This window comes from Microcaecilia unicolor, chromosome 2, assembly GCF_901765095.1.
Source record: "Microcaecilia unicolor chromosome 2, aMicUni1.1, whole genome shotgun sequence".
NCBI lineage: Eukaryota > Metazoa > Chordata > Amphibia > Gymnophiona > Siphonopidae > Microcaecilia > Microcaecilia unicolor.
The window spans coordinates 565,553,598-565,570,197 of NC_044032.1; the positions used below are offsets into that span (position 1 = coordinate 565,553,598).

Sequence of the window (16,600 nt, forward strand, 5' to 3'; positions counted from 1 at the left end):
ACCATATAGGCTTCCTGCTTCTCTTGTTTTTGATTACTTTCCTCACAAAAAGATTAGTTGCCATATTTATAGCAGCCTTTAGCTTGGACCACTGTTTTAAATCCATGGACTGCTTTAAGCAGGTGCCTGAGATTTGTAAAAGAAAGTTAATTCACTCTTCCACAACTGGAAAAGTCTATAAACACCTCTGGCTAGCAATTCCAACTGTCCATTCAAATAAACTGTTAAAGTCAAGGCCATGCGAGACCATGAAAAATCTAATAGAACTGCCCAACAACTGGTCATATCTGCAAAACAGAATCCACATATCATGGTGAGCAACCTACTGAAAAGTCTAAAAGACACTGAACTGTTCACAGTACAGCATTGCTTATAGAACAACTAGTAAAAAAAGGCCCATTTCTGACACAAATGAAGTGGGCGCTAGCAAGGTTTTCCTCGGAGTGTGTATGTTAGAGAGAGAGAGAGAGAGAGAGAGAGAATGTGCGAGTGTGTGTGACAGAGAGAGTGTGCCGTGGGCCCCTCCCTCCCTCCGAGTTCCAGGGTCGTCCCCTCCCTCCCTCCGAGTTCCAGGGGACTGAGTTTCAGGGTCCCCCCCTCCCAGTTCCAGGCCGCCTCCCTCCAAATTCTAAAAGTCATCTTCACTTACCAAGTTGGGTTCACGGCGGCTGGCAGCAGTAAAAGGTGTGCAAGCTCGGCCCTTCTCTCTCATCTCTGGTCCCGCCATCATTTCCTGTTCCCGCAAGGGTGGGACGAGAGCGAGAGAGAGAGCGCGAGAGAGAGAAAGAAGGGCCGAGCTTGCACACCTTTTACCGCTGCTGCCGGCCGCCGTAAACCCGACTTGGTAAGTGAAAATGACTTTTAAAATTTGGAGGGAGGCGGCCTGGAACTGGAAGGGAGGGAGGGAGGGACGACGACACCCTCATGCGTGTGACGTCACGTTCCTTTGCCTGGCAACTCTGCAGCGTTCCCTTCTACTGATTGGTCGCTGCTGCTTGTGACGAACCAGGAAGCACGCAAACGTCAGGACAGGAGATGGATTCAGCAGGCAGCAACCCTTCACTGCCACGGAATCAGCTTCAGAACGTTGGAGGTGCTATTTATTATAGTAGATAATCTAAATGGAAGATTAGTCATTAAAACCTACCATTATCTTATCACAGAAGACACCAACTGACATACTCAAAAGAAAATCTTGATGTCAAATTGTTTTTAACAAATTGCATTAAACTGAATTTCTTCAAAAGGATGGTAAAATAAATCCTAATTTAATCTGGGACCCACTGCTCACTCTGATCTCTGCAGCTAGACTCCTCAGCAACATGGGGCACCAAAACTGGGGCACACAAAACTGATATTCTACTTCTGTCGAGCCAGGCTGGAGTGTACGGCAAACCCACGCATTAATCGCAGAGCTGGCCACTTTCTAATATGGATTGTGGCAAGGACCCCTTAATATGCTGGGAAGAAGGAAATATCAGGCTAAGAAGCAGGCTTATGTCTGCGAAGAAATATTTTCTATGTTAAATTTACTACTTAATAGCTTCATCACGTCCCCTCTAGTCCTTGTATTTTGTGGAAGAATAAACAAGTGATGCACATCTACCTGTTCCACTCCACTCAAGATTTTATTCATTATATCTCCCCTCAGGCGTCTCGTCTCCCTTGCCTCCTTAGCTTCTCCTCATAGGGAAGTCATCCATCCCCTTTATCCTTTTTGTCACCCTTCTCTGTATCTTTTTTTTAAATTCTTTTATATAGATGTGGTGACCAGAATTGCACACAATATTTGAGGTGCAGTCGCACCATGGAGCAATACCAAGGCATTATAACATTCTTTTAATTATGGAGTAACAAAACTTGAGAAAACAGGTTAGAAAGAGTCTAACCAATGTGCTACTGGGCAGCTCCTCATGCCATGCTGAAGCCAGTAAGCGCGCAGGCAGGGAGGAAGGCAGTCAAGCAGCCGGAAAGCAGACTGCACAAAATTCTGCCCAAACTCCCCCAGGAGTATCTTGTCTCTATTTTTGTATAGCATTAATAAGGCTAAAAGATTATGAAGAAGTTTACTGCAGAAGTAAACACTCATTAACCTTTTCAGGTACTATCAGAAGCAGAAAGTCTGTGAGGAAATCAGTGGGCCTGTGAGATCATGGAGAAAAAGGGAGAGTGGACCAAGCCATAGCAGAGACACTGAATGAATTCTTTGCTTCAGTCTTACCTGAATTTTCTTTCCATTAGTCCTTCCCACTATTCCAAAACCTGTGGGGATAGTTGTGTCCATCAACCAGCAGGAGGAGACAGAACTGAAAACAGAGCTGAGACATCTCTTGGCATCTACTCCAGCTCCTCAGTATTTACACAGACAAGCAATAAGGATAAACCCAGAACAAACAATAACTTTAAATAGCTCACCAACCTAACACTAACCAGATGAGCAAACGTGTGGACCTCTCATCTCTGGAAAATTTGTAGAGAACAGGAGATATGCAGGAAGCATCATGCAAAGCGAATCATTTGATCATTACTTCACACTGACTAAAAACATTTCAGAAACCTCAAGCAGGCCTCTGGAATAGTGGGAAGGAGTAATGGAAAGAAAATTATCCAATAAGACCTAATTTCTCCTTCTATTACATAGTTTTCCACTATTCTAGAACTTGTGAAATGTTTAAAAGCAATCCATAAAGTGGGTGGGATCCTGCCACTGACACCCTGCGGACCGATGACCCATAACTAGCTTCCAAGTGTGCTGCAATGTCCACCCTGTACTGCTTGGAAAAAGGTATGCAGCACTGACCACATCACCACCATGCAAATAACTGGACATAGTAAGGTAGTCTCTGCCCAGGATGTCACTATATTCCTCATAGAATGAGCCTGCAAGTCCTGAGGAGCCTGCTTTCCTGCAAGCAAATAAACTGATGCGATGGCTGAAGACCATGCAATCGGGGGCTTGGAAGCCATGAGGCCAAGCCTCTGCTTACCAAAAAGAACTATCCGTACAATTTGTGAAACTCATTCGTGATGTCCAGATTTCTAACAACGACTCTACACACATCAAGAAGCTTCAAGGAAGAACACTGAGCCTCTTCATACTCTCTGCAAAAGGAAGGAAGCTCCATATATATTGGTTGAGATGAAATACTGATACTACTGATACTGTTGGAAGAAAGGAAGGAACCATGCGCAGGGATACACCCACCTCCAAAAGCAGAAAAAGGGATCCCGACAATAGAGAGCCTGAAACTCAAACCCTATGTGCCAATGAAACAACCACCAAGAATGCTGTCTTTAGTGTAAGATCTTTCAAGGCAGCCTTCTGGAGTGGCTAAAAATGAGGATTTTAAAGAGCCTAAAGGACTAAATTAAGGTTCCACCCTGAACATGGCGTACAAAAGGGAGGCTGCCAAGTGGCCCACTCCCCACAAGAATAAAATTATATCTGGGTGAGCTGCAAGAGATGTCTCCTAGAATCGAGCCCTGAAACATGCCAAAGCCACAACCTGAACTTTTAGAAAACCAAACGCCAATCCTTTCTGAAGACCTGCCTGGATAATGCTAAGATGTGCACAATCTGAGCAAAGAAAGGAGAAAGTCTGTACTCAGAACATCCTTCACACCCTTGCATACACCACGGATATAGAGTGTTTTCGAGCCTGAAGCAAGATATCAATGACCAAATCAGAACCACCTTTTCATCTCAACTGAGCCCTTTCAATGCCATAAGACCAAAAGGAGCACAAATCTTCCATGAGCACCAGACCTTGCTTCAGTAGGCTGTGCACCTGCGGAAGTTGGAGAGGATCCCCGCCCAGCAGTCGTAGGTCTGTGTGCCTTGGCTTCCATGGCCAGTCCAGGACTACAAGAACTATTTGATCCCAGAGCAATGAGATCCTTTTCAATACACAGCCTACAATGGGACAAGGAAGGCAGACTACAGTAGATGGGTCTCCAGCCAGGGCTTCAGTAGGGCATCGATCCCCATCGAGCCTGGTTCTTTCCTATGGCTGAAGAACTTGGCATTTCCATCTACTGGAGTTAGAAAATACTGAGGAGCTAGACTGGATGCCAAGCGATTTCTCAGCTCAGTTTTCAGTTCTATCTCCACCTGCTGGGTTGATGGACACAACTATCCCACATAGTGGGAAGCTACGAAAATGAATAGGCCTTTAGTTTATGTCCCCACCACTAGCCTATAGAAGTACTTCAAAGAGGGTCAATAGATAGAACAGTCTCCTAAAATGCAAGAGTATACGGTAAACAAAGCACTGAAGACCTTAAAGGGGTTGATTGATTGTTAAACCAGATATTTTGCGGTATAATGTGGAAACTAGATGGACCCGACATCTTTGGCATCAATTTATGTCAATTTATACTGATAGGACATCTTCAAATATTTGAAAAAAATGGCAATTTAAAAGGAGCTAAAAATGGGATCATGTATCCCCACTATTAAAAAGTGAACACCAGCTACCAATTTCACACAAGATTATTTTTGAAGTCTTAATACTGGTTTAAAGATTGTGTTTATGATTTCCACTTTTTCTGTACTGTTAATATCATATTCTTCTCCAAGCGCTCAGATCCACACAGCAAAACCTCCTTGTGGTACCTTCATTCAGACATTAGCTTAAAAATGTCACAATGTTGTAGGTCCCTCATTTTGGAACTCTTTCCCTAATCATTTATGTATGAAACCTTATTAGACATTTAAGGAGGATGTCAAGAGACATACCTTTTTGAAGATGCTTTTGGTGTATACTGAATCTAAAACTAATTTTCACATCACAGTGACACTGATGTGAATGGAATGCTGGACAACTAGACAGAGTCAGATCTGAAACTTGTGGCAACTATACTTTGTGGTATTCATTATATTTTATTACTGGCTATTTTAAAACATTTGGTATACCGTCATAATGGTTTACAAAAATACGTAGGACAAAGTTTAAATAAACTTTGAACATTAAACTGTATATGTAGTTTATTAAAAGTTTTACAGCGCAATGCTGCTATGTAGGAGATCTGAGTTTGACTGACAGACCATGCTCCTGTTTCTTTGGCCAGCAGATACATGGGAAGATGTAGTTATGATCTTAATCGTTCCTGAATAGGGACACCTACTGGTACTTCAAACGTGCAAAATCCCAGAAGGAAATGTGGTTTGTCTTTCTCCCAGAAAACTGGCTGCAGTAGTTGGGATAAGTGAGTATGCAGACAGAAGAGGTAAACCCCAGGTAACAAAAAATTGAGTCTTATTCAGCTAAAGCTACTGAGATAGGTTTTAGTTATCTGTAAAACTGAGATGACAGGCACTGTCTGGAAAAACACTTCACTCATCGAAAATCTAAAACAGAAGGCTCTTGAATTATGATTACAAAAAAATGGATATTGACTATTGCTAATCACATACAAGTTATATTTCATTTACATGTGAAACATCTAGTCAGATATCTAAACCTCAACTCGCTTGTATCTGCAAGCAATAAAAATGAACCTAACAATACCACAAGATTGTGTTACACAATTCTGAAGAGAAAATATACAAATGGATCGTGCAAGCAATGTAATATAAAAAAACACATGTGATGTCTACATGAATATTTTGTGCTTCATCTGCAGGCATCATAATACATGTCTGCCTGCTGGGCAGCTTGTGCATACAGTCATCTTTTCATGTTAATCCATTCATGCCATATTTTTGTTTCCCCGATGACAAATTTAGAGACAGCCTAGATGTCACAAATCATAATACAATAAAAATGGCCGAGACACTAGTTTAGTAGAATTTATCAAGGCAGCCACCATTTGATTAACAGACACAGGCATGCAAATACAGAACCACAGACCTGTATGAAAAATTATTGTGCTCTTCCTATATCCTGAAGGAAGCCGAAGGTTGCACAGCAATCCATTTGCGGTCAGTCGAACACGCATATTGGATAAGGAAAAAGGAGGAGACCATAACATGTCTTCAGAGTAATGGGAAGGTTTACAAACAAGAAACTATCTCCATGTACTGTAACATGCTATATTTTTAGCTTGCCCCTGATCTAAGCCAAGTAATTCTTAAGAAAAAGGCTGGAAAACTGTTCATTCCATCACAAAACATTAAATTGGAAAGAAGAAATCCATTATGCTGTTTCTGGCTGTACTCCCCACCAGATGTTGCAGAAACGCTTGTCCGCAGATTAAAACCTCCTCCTAGTGAACAAAAACAAGCAGCCTCTGAGTTACATCAGCTGTGGGACTCACTAGGGAGATGGGGGGGAAATGGGAGGGGGAAGGAGCGGTCTGCAAGCCAAATATATCACCCAATCATGCTGTAGATCATAAAAAAGGCACCTCGAGAGGTTGCCAAGGAGAAAAATTATTCATACTACACTAGGCAGATTTTAATTTCCTGCACATGGGAACACACACATAGCTCTTTGGTAATATTCCAATCTTCTGAAGCATTAAGTGTTATATTCCATCAAAATAATCTATTGTTAGTGCCTGAACAAAAGTCATGCATATACCCTTTTAGAATTTGCTGCAATTTCTGGTACAAAATGCTATTTGGTAACGTTCGATAAGTGCACATGGTTTTGGAACTAGTGAAAAAAAAAAAACGTTGTACAAGAAAAACAAAACTGCATGACTACTCCATTGGGATCCTGGTGTTTAATTGCCCAGCATCTAAAAAAAGAAATCAGCAGTGTGAATCCAGTAGTATGCTAAAAAGGCAGCATTACAGTAAGGCACCCTAGAAGCTAAATCTTATGGCAGACAAAAATCTGACAGGAACAGAGCAGCACTATCTGGTCCCTATCTTTCCATACCTTTTGCTTATCTATTTGTATCAATTGTTTGCTGCCCCTTAACATGTACTTGTGCTACTTGTTTTGTCCTCCCCTCTTTCTAGGTTTTTGTCTGTAGTCTATCCTTCGGCTATGACCTGTTTTTATTTTTTTGTTAACCATGTTTATTAATGATATGCAGTATATGAAATAAGAAACAAGGAACAACAGTGATATTAAGTGATACATTTATCTAACTAAAAAGCGACAAAAATGGTATAGGATTTGCACTGCAAACCGTATGAGGAGAAACTTGCCGACCTGAACATGTATACCTTGGAGGAAAAGAGGAACAGGGGTGACATGATACAGACGTTCAAATAATTGAAATGTATTAATCCGCAAACAAACCTTTTCTGGAGACGGGAAGGTGGAAGAACTAGAGGACATGAATTGAGCTTGAAGGGGGGGGCAGACTCAGGAGTAACGTCGAAGTATTTTTTCATGGAAAAGGGTGGTAGATAAGTGGAATGCCGTGGGAGGTGGTGGACATGAAAAAGGTAATGGAATTCAAACATGCATGGGATAAACACAAAGGAATCCTGTTGAGAAGGAATGGATCTACAGAATCTTAGCCTCTTTACCACTGCTTTTACTCCTAACTCACTTGCCCTGTCCTTTATCCTCACCTCTTTATTCCCTTACCCTTAATTGTTCTGTTTACCTGTCTAATCTAGATTGTAAGCTCTTTGAGCAGGGACTGTCTTTGTGTATGATGTACAGCGCTGCGTATGCCTTGTAGCGCTACAGAAATGATAAGTAGTAGTAGTAGATTGGGTGGCAAAATCGGTAATTGGGAAGCGAAACCAGTGCTGGGCAGACTTCTACGGGTTGTGCCCGGATCGTAAATGAATAGATACGGATGGGCTGGAGTGTAAATTTAAGGGGCTTTGACGTTAGCTTCAGAACTTTTAGTACAAGAACAGTGCTGACACGTGGAAACAGTACAAAGCAGATCGTTGATAAACCAAGATATGTTTTATTAATATAACAAAATTAAAATATGCATACAGTAACTCATATGCATATACATATAATAGCCTGATACAGGCCGTGTTTCGCCCTACTGGGCTGCTTCAGGGGCTATATAGTGGTGCTCCACCATCAAACCAGAAATTTGCAGGTAAAAGCAGGTATACAGTCAATATTCTGAAAAAACGGCTCATCTGAGGTCGTATGAACAGCCTCTTACTTCCAAATGTGCCGGCACATACCATGTAAAATGAGTTTAACTTGTTCGGCAGACTAGATGGACCAATCAGATCTTTATCTGTCGTCATTTACTATGTTACTATATTAATGAGGCACACATTAAAAGTACTTTTGTTTTCTATAGGGCTATTTTACTAAGCTGTGTTAGGTGCCAATGCGAGCCTAATGCACAAAAAAATGACCTAATGTGGGATGCGCTAAAAGCGTTGTTAGCTTTGCCATCTGCATGTACTGAGTATGTGGTATTTATTTTTTAGGAGGAAGTATGTCAGGGATAGGGAATGGATGTACTAATCAGTTAACATGTTGATATCACTGCCATACTGTTACATGTCTCCATTACACAGACGCGCTTAACACCTCCTAAATGGCTGCGCAGTAATGCTAACATTATCGTACAGCCATATATTCTAATAGAAAAACACAAATTTATGCTATATATATATATATATATATATATATATATAGTAGATGACGGCAGAAAAAGACCTGCAAGGTCCATCCAGTCTGTCAAACAAGATAAATTCATATGTGCTACTTTTTGTGTATACCTTACCTTGATTTCTACCTGTCCTTTTCAGGGCACAGACCATATAAGTCTGCCCAGCACTATCCCCGCCTCCCAACCACCATCCCCGCCTCCCACCACCGGTTCTGGCACAGACCGTATAAGTCTGCCCAGCACCATCCCCGCCTCCACCGGCTCTGGCACAGACCGTATATAAGTCTGCCCAGCACCATCCCCGCCTCCGCCACCCAATCTCAGCTAAGCTCCTTAGGATCCCACATATGTACGCGCCAACTCCCTGATTCTGTTAAAGTAACCAAAAATTGTGTGCACAAATTTAGGTGTGTTTCTGATTTGCATGTACAATTTAACTGAACCCAATTAGTGCCAATAATTGGCTTTTTAGCAAGCTATTGACACTAATTACTTTTTAACTGGGACAGAGTTTAAAGTTAGGTGCAGGATCTATGCTTAAAATTAACCCATATTCCAAAAAAGGAGGGCATGGAAATGGGAGGGTCATGGGTGTTTTAGGGCAGAACAGGGGCATGGCTTTGAGTTAAGTGCATAATTGCAGAATAATTTATTTTATTTATTTGTTACATTTGTATCCCATATTTTCCCACCTATTTGCAGGCTCAATGTGGCTTACATAGTACCGGATAGTCTTTGAAGTCTCCGGTGAACAAATACAAGGTAATACTGTGATAGGATAGAGTTCATGTAGCACTGTCACATTAGGGAGTCGTACAATGGAAGAGTTGAGTAATGTCCATTACGTACTTGAGTTTTGTTGTGTAGCAGAGTTCAGGCATTTAGTTGGGTCAATAGGGTATGCCTTTTGGAACAGTTAGTCTTTAGTGATTTCCGGAAGTTTAGGTAGTTGTACGTTGTTTTTAAGGCTTTTGGTAATGCATTCCCTAATTGCGTGTTATGTAGGAGAAACTGGATGCGTAGACTGATTTGTATTTAAGACCTTTGCAGCTTGGGTAGTGAAGATTTTGAAATGTTTGTGTTGAATCGGATATGTTTCTGGTAGGTAAGTGCCCTGCATGTAAATTTAGGTGTGAGCATTTTCACCTCTCCACATAAGCGTGTATTCTATTAACTGCACTGAACTATAGAATACATGTGTCTGATTTTTTAGGCACCATTTACAGAATTTACCCCCCACCCCAAGCCCATTTCTTACTGCAGCTTAGTAAAGGGCCCCTATATTTGTTGTTGTTAATGGGCTTTATTTAAATTTCTATTATACCTCAAGAATTATTTTTAAAATAAGTGTGTTTCATATAAAAGGTACAGTCCATTGATTAAGTAATATCTTGAATAAGCTTCAGAATACACACAGCAGGCTTGGAAATGGTTTCAAGTAGTTTAAGACAGCCTGGCACCATAATCTGAGATATGCATCAGAAGTAAGAGCAATCAGCACAGAGACAAAATAAGCTGAACAACTTTTCAAAAGGGCTAGGAGAAAAAAACGCACACAAACCAATTGCATTAAAAACTTTAAGACCATTTCATCCATTTTATAGAGCTATATTTTATAAATACATCATTAATGGTGCATTGTAGTTAGTTAACATTTAACAGTAGTCTAAAAGCTTCCATAAAGTTAACCTACCTATAAATCATAATTCAAGGGTGTTTAAATCTGTTAAATTTATGCTGTTTTATGGGTCAAATGTTTTCACATTATCAATACTACTGAATAAAAATTTCAAATGACAGAACTATTTTACAGAAAATGTTCAAGGTCAAAAGGATAAGCTACAGCAGCTGGAAAATAGAAAAAAAAAAAGCATCCACTTGAACTGTGTATGGAAGTAAAGAAGGATAGCTTACTAATATACACTTCCTTTAATTGTGTAACAAAGGCTGTGTGTAACAATAGGTATATACACTGGTTTTGAAAGGATGTCAAAAGCCCAGCACATGGATACTGGTATAAATGCCATTATGAATGTGAAAGTAGTAACTTTTATTTACAATAATTTGATATAAATGCAAATTGCAATGTGGTTCACAATAATAAAACTTGAGAAATGAAAAGCCAAAATTAAAAAAAAAGAGAAAAATGAGAAGCAATGTCCATATATTGGTATTAATATACTAGTATCATGGAGACGTGAAAATTCAAATATAGGATATTTGAGTAATCTTGCTCTTTCCATTTGGTGTTAGCTGATGTAGGAATCACCGACGTAGTCCTTAGTTGGTTCACAGGATTCCTCAGTCACAGAACAGTCCAAGTAAAATAGCATTCATTACCTTACCCCTGGAATTCCAAGATGTATAGTCCAAGGATCCCCCCATTACCAATTCTCTTCAACTTCTACTTAAGAGACATAGGGACGGTGCTGGAACCATTTGGGATCAAATATTTCTCTTACGCAGATTACAATCTCCCCTTCCCATAGTTAGACCTACAATCAAGTTTACTCACAGATGAACAAGGTCTTCAACGCTTTGCATGGTTTTGCAAATGAAGTTTAAAGATAAGACCAACATACTATGGTTAGGAAAGCAAAACCACAACCCACCGATCCACAATTGCTACAAAAAATGAAATAAATCTACTAGGGGTCTGGATAAGATCACCACCTAACCATGTGAGTGCAAATAATGTCGAATAGAAATGCTTCTACAAACTCAAACTTTTCCATTTCAAACATCTACTGGACGCCAAACACTTTCAGATCCTCGTCCAAGCTTTAGTCATAATGGTCCTAGACTACTGCAATATAATATACTTAGGTCTTCCAGACAAGCTATTGAAGCTACACACCAATAATCCAAAACGCAGCAGCCAAATTAATTGGAAGACGAAAACGGAGAGAACACACCACTCTGTTTCTATATAAACTACGCTGGCTTCCATGCAAAGCAAGGATAGAGTTCAAACTACTTACCATAATCTTTAAAAGTATGCATGGAATAACCCCAAATTACCTCCAAAAGTTACTACAAGTTTAATCAACCTAAAAGAACACTTAGATGCTTAACCGACATTAGAATGGTACCTCCAAACAAACAAATTTGCCACCTCAAAAGAACATCCAATTTGACTCGATAGGCAAAAGGAGAATAATTACACACACTCCCAGCTTAAACCAATACTACTACTACTTAACATTTCTAGAGCGCTACTAGGGTTACGCAGCGCTGTACAAATTAGTAACTAAGGACGGACCCTGCTCAGAAGAGCAAATTACCTGTTCTTCCATAAAGAATTGAAAACCTGGTTCTTTCACAAACACTACAAGCCACAAATGACCACAACCTAGAAACCATGGGAACATAGAAATCACACTCAAAGACCTCCCAAGGATCTTACGATTAAGATCTCAGACAGATCATATCGAAGTAACGACACAAATTTCTGCACTAACCTCAGAACTACCTTTAGCTTCCTGGTTTCAAAACACACACACTAAGTCTTAATTATAATGCTATTCCCTTTTGTCTTATGTACCTACATTTACTTTATGTTCTATGTACCAACATTTACCTTGTTTTCATTCTAACGAATTATAGTTTAATTGAGTTTCAAATTACAATTGCTTTGCTTAATTTGGATTTGTCAACCGCCTAGAACTACAAGGTTAAACGAACTATAAATGCCAAAATTAAAAAATTCTCTCCAGTGTTTTTGTTTTCATGCACACAAATAACCCATCAGACTCCCAGAAAGACCTATTATAGGAACATAAGTATTGCCATACTGGGACAGACTGAAGGTCCATCAAGCCTAGCATCCTGTTTCCAACAGTGGCCAATCCATGTCAAGTACATGGCAAGATCCCAAAACAGTACAATATATTTTACACTGCTTATTCTAGAAATAAGCAGTGGATTTTCCCCAAGACCATTTTTATAATGGTCTTTGGACTTTTTCTTTAGGAAGCCATCCAAACCTTTTTTAAACCCCACTAAGCTAACCGCTTTTACTACATTCTCTGGCAACAAATTCCAGACCATATAATTCAGATACCATTTAAAAGATATTGCTTTTACTAATACATCTGGAGGGCTCACACTTTCCGCCACGTTTAAGAGTGGGATATTGGCATGGGTCCCTTTCTCTACAGTGCACTGCACTGACTACTACTACTACTACTATTTAGCATTTCTATAGCGCTACAAGGCTAACTCCAGGGACCTGCTTGCTGCTCTAATAGGACAACCATAACATCTGAAGCTGTCAGAGGCTTGTATGTACTGTTTCCTTCAGAGGATGGGAGGGAATCACGCCTTAATCCCTCCAGTGGTCATTTGGTTATTTAAGGCACCTGTGTGTGACTAAATAGGTCTAGACCAAAACTTTTACCCCTGGATGTTTTTGCTTTGTTCCATTATGGCAGAAAAATGTCAATCTACCACTTCGTGACGCTTTTTGGACATTTTTCTGTTTTGAAAATGAGACCCAGTGTGTACTTCATAAAGTATTCACAAATTTTTCTCCCCTTCTCCCCATACTCCATCTATTCTTCACTCCCCACCATCCCCTGGGAACACCTATCCATACAAACACATTAAAGCAGGTGCAATATCTGCACCTACCTTGCACAGATACACCTTTGGGCAATTTTCTAAAGAACTCAGTAGAGTACAAAAAAATGCTGTTCTGCCCTTATAAAATTAGGATTTCTCTATGGATTAGACTCATGGTATTCAATTATTTTTAACCCATAAAACGTCATAAGATAAAAGCACAAATCAACATTCTACACAGTTCACTAACAGCAAAATTAGATATTAGCAGAAGAGTGAAGTATATTTACAAATGGAAAAGTATACATGCTGATTATATATGCCTTCCCAGTTTTATTAAATAAAAGCAGTTAAATTGTGAAGCGCTACGTACGACTGGTAGCGCTATAGAAATGATTTGAGGTAGTAGTAGTAGCCAAGGTAGGTTCTACCTAATAAAAACAGAAGCAAACATCATAAAAAGGTAACAATCATACCAAGGTTCAATTTTGGACACCCCTTTACAAAAAGAGCCAAAAAGTACAACACAGTCATTAAGCTAACAGTGAACATTCATTATTCAATGTGGGGATATTTCCTTTTGAAGAACAGAACTACTTACGCTACAAGTATTAGTTAACTTTTCAAGAATGTGTAGGAAAATGTTATATTCTTTTGTTTTACAAATATAAGTATCACCACCTAGTTTGCAGAAAAAAAATATAATGGCTTATCCAAAACCAGAGTTCCCTGCTGTTCCTTCTCAAAGGTCTAGAAAAAAATGAACATTTGAGTGTGCATGAGGCTTCCCACAAACCCACTGCTTCGTGACACCTCTTTAAGCTTAATAGTTAACTCCCTGGAAAGGTGGCTGGGTACACATCCAATTTATCCTGTTTATGAAGCCGTTTAAAAGGTAAGCAACTTCTTTCTCCATCAAAAAAATATAATGGCTTATGTATAGAATGTTTGTACGTTTGGGAAGCTTGCCAGGTGCCCTTGGCCTGGATTGGCCACTGTCGTGGATAGGATGCTGGGCTCGATGGACCCTTGGTCTTATCCCAGTGTGGCATTACTTATGTACTTATGTAAAAAGTTCAATCAGCCACACAAGTGTCCTTAAGCAATCTGGGAGAGGGTGAGAAGGGGGGAATTGGACAGGTACAAGTTATTCTTAAAGCCAAATATAATACCTCTGCAGGACATTCAGAGTGTGGTGAGATGTAAAGTTATAGATGGAAGACCATGACCCATGGCTCTACAGTAAGTTAAAGGGAAAATTCAGATGGGCAACTGTAGTTATCACTCGCTCACATCTGATGTGCCTTACAGCTTCTAGTTCCTATCCTGCTAGCATTTAACAGCAAGAAATACAATTGCTAGCCACTTGATAAGGTTCTGTCACTGCAATTCCCCAGTTTGGATCAAAAGACAGAGCTGAGTAGTTTGCAAATGAAGTTGTGTACTTTCACACAAAGTCATTGTTAAAGCTCAGTTTGTGCAAAGCCTGTTTAAAGGTTGTAAGCATGCAATTTCAGGCAGTGGTTCCCAAACCTTAAGGTACCCCCCAGCCAGTCAGGTTTTCTGGATATCCACAATAAATATTAGAGATTTGAATACACTACATCCACTACATGCAACATTTCAAATATTCATTGTGGACATCCTGAAAACCTGACTGGCTGGGGTGCCTCTAGGACCAGGCAATAGGAATCACTATAGATTGTGTAGTAGGCTGCAGCAGACTGCACAATGGGCTGTGCCATCCTCTGCACCCAGCTTCTGACTACTGGTATAAACAACTGGCTGTATGTTAGCTCATGTGGTTCAAATCAGCAGTTGGTTCAGGACAGCAGAGAATGGCAGGACGTATTATAAAGGTTCTTTCAATCTCCTCTTTCACTGATCAGTTTAGGGTGGGATGTTTCTGCCTTCTAGACCCTACAGAGAACTGTGCAAATTCCACCAGGTCTAAAGGAATTAGGGGGCCCTTTTACAAAGGTGCATTAGGCTCTACACGCATGCAGCACATGCCAAAATGAGACTACCAGGCTACCACGCCCCCTGGTAGTAATTTCAGATTTGCCACGCGCTTGTAATGCCTGGATGATTTATTTCCTCCCATGTGTGCTTCTGGCGGTAATCAGCAGTTGGCGTGTACCGATTGGTCACAATGTGTAGTGCATGAGCCTTTACCACTAGATCAATATGTAGCGTTAAGGGCTCAGGATGGTTTAAGGTGCGCGCTGGATTCAGTTTTACTGCATGTTCTTTTCCCGTCCCATTAAAAAGAAGTCTTTGCCAGACGTGGTAAGAACTGGCCTGGCGTGCGCCTAATACACGCGCCCACACTACCGCAGGCCTCTTTTTGCCGTGGCTTAGTAAAAGGGCTCCTAGGTTTCTACTATATTTAATATGGAGGGGCCTAGATTTGTTTTCATTATACAGGAGTAGGTTTATGAATGTAAAAAGCATGTTTTTAATGTCTCTGTTCACAAGTTTACAATACAGAAAGATAGCCTAGCTGAAAAGGAAGAAACATTAGTTTCAGCTAACTGGAAAGAAAAGTAATGAATCCTCTCTGCCAGTATTTGCATGTGGATTTTAGATTTGATTACTTACTAATTCAAGTCAGAGCTAAAGGCATTTTACAAACACATACTGTATTTCCCTGCCCAAGGTGGCTTACAATCTAAGGGCTCAATTAAGTTGCATGATAGCAATAACATGCATTGTTGGCCAATTAACTAGAATTGGCAATTTAAACTAATTACACTTGATATACTGCCTGTAATCCTACAGTAAAATCAGCTACAAAATCATTGCTCAAAAATATTTTTACCATTCCCTAAAAATTCACATCTTATTCACAATGATTTTTAAACATGAAAATCACAACCAGATTATAAAAACTAACTCTACAGTACACTGAATTACTGGAAGAGTCCCTAGTATATGTTAAATGAGTTTTAAAGTAAATATATGCATGTAAAGTAGTTTATTAGGTAAAGCTTACCACTGCTTCCAGAAATATGTAAGCCGCATTGAGCCTGCCATGAGTGGGAAAGCGCGGGGTACAAATGTAACAAAAAAAAAAAAACTTCAGCCAATCCTCACAAGAAACTTAAAAGCTATTGAATGTAATAAAAATTGTGCACCAGCCCTCAACAAACAACATTTACCTCTGGCGTCTGGGGGGTAGGAGGAAGGGGCAGAAGCGATCTTCAATTACTTCTGCCCCTATGGCTCACTAAAAATGGTACCAGCTAAGCCCCTAACCAAAATCTCCGAGTATTACTGTCAGGCTGCAAAACAAAGAAGCATTCTCTCGACAACTTGACCCCCTAGCAGTACCACCTTGAGATTTGCTGTGATATTTTACCATGTCAAAACTTACCATGGGGTTCACTCATTTGCAATACCTCAGTGCCACATATATTATTAGTAAATCTCATGGAGTTTTCCATTGCTGTAGCTGGAATACCTTGTATTCCTAGCTGTAGCAATACAAAGGTAGTTGAGCCTAGTCACTATCTTGAAGATTAGCAATAAAATAAAA

General features: G+C 40.1%; 1 protein-coding gene across 8 annotated transcripts in view; it reads right to left on the reverse strand.

The window, feature by feature from the left end:
* Nucleotides 1-16,600, reverse strand: part of MTUS1 (microtubule associated scaffold protein 1) — a 361,304-nt gene that overhangs the window by 134,479 nt on the left and 210,225 nt on the right. Inside the window, exon 1 of one of the 8 annotated variants that reach the window (XM_030191462.1) lies at nucleotides 5,853-6,219. The exons of the other annotated variants lie outside the window; for them this stretch is intronic. Within the exon in view, the coding sequence (XP_030047322.1) occupies nucleotides 5,853-5,973 (121 nt within the window). The 5' untranslated portion in view covers nucleotides 5,974-6,219. Of the gene's footprint in view, nucleotides 1-5,852; nucleotides 6,220-16,600 lie in introns of those variants that run through there. 8 annotated transcript variants of the gene reach the window in all.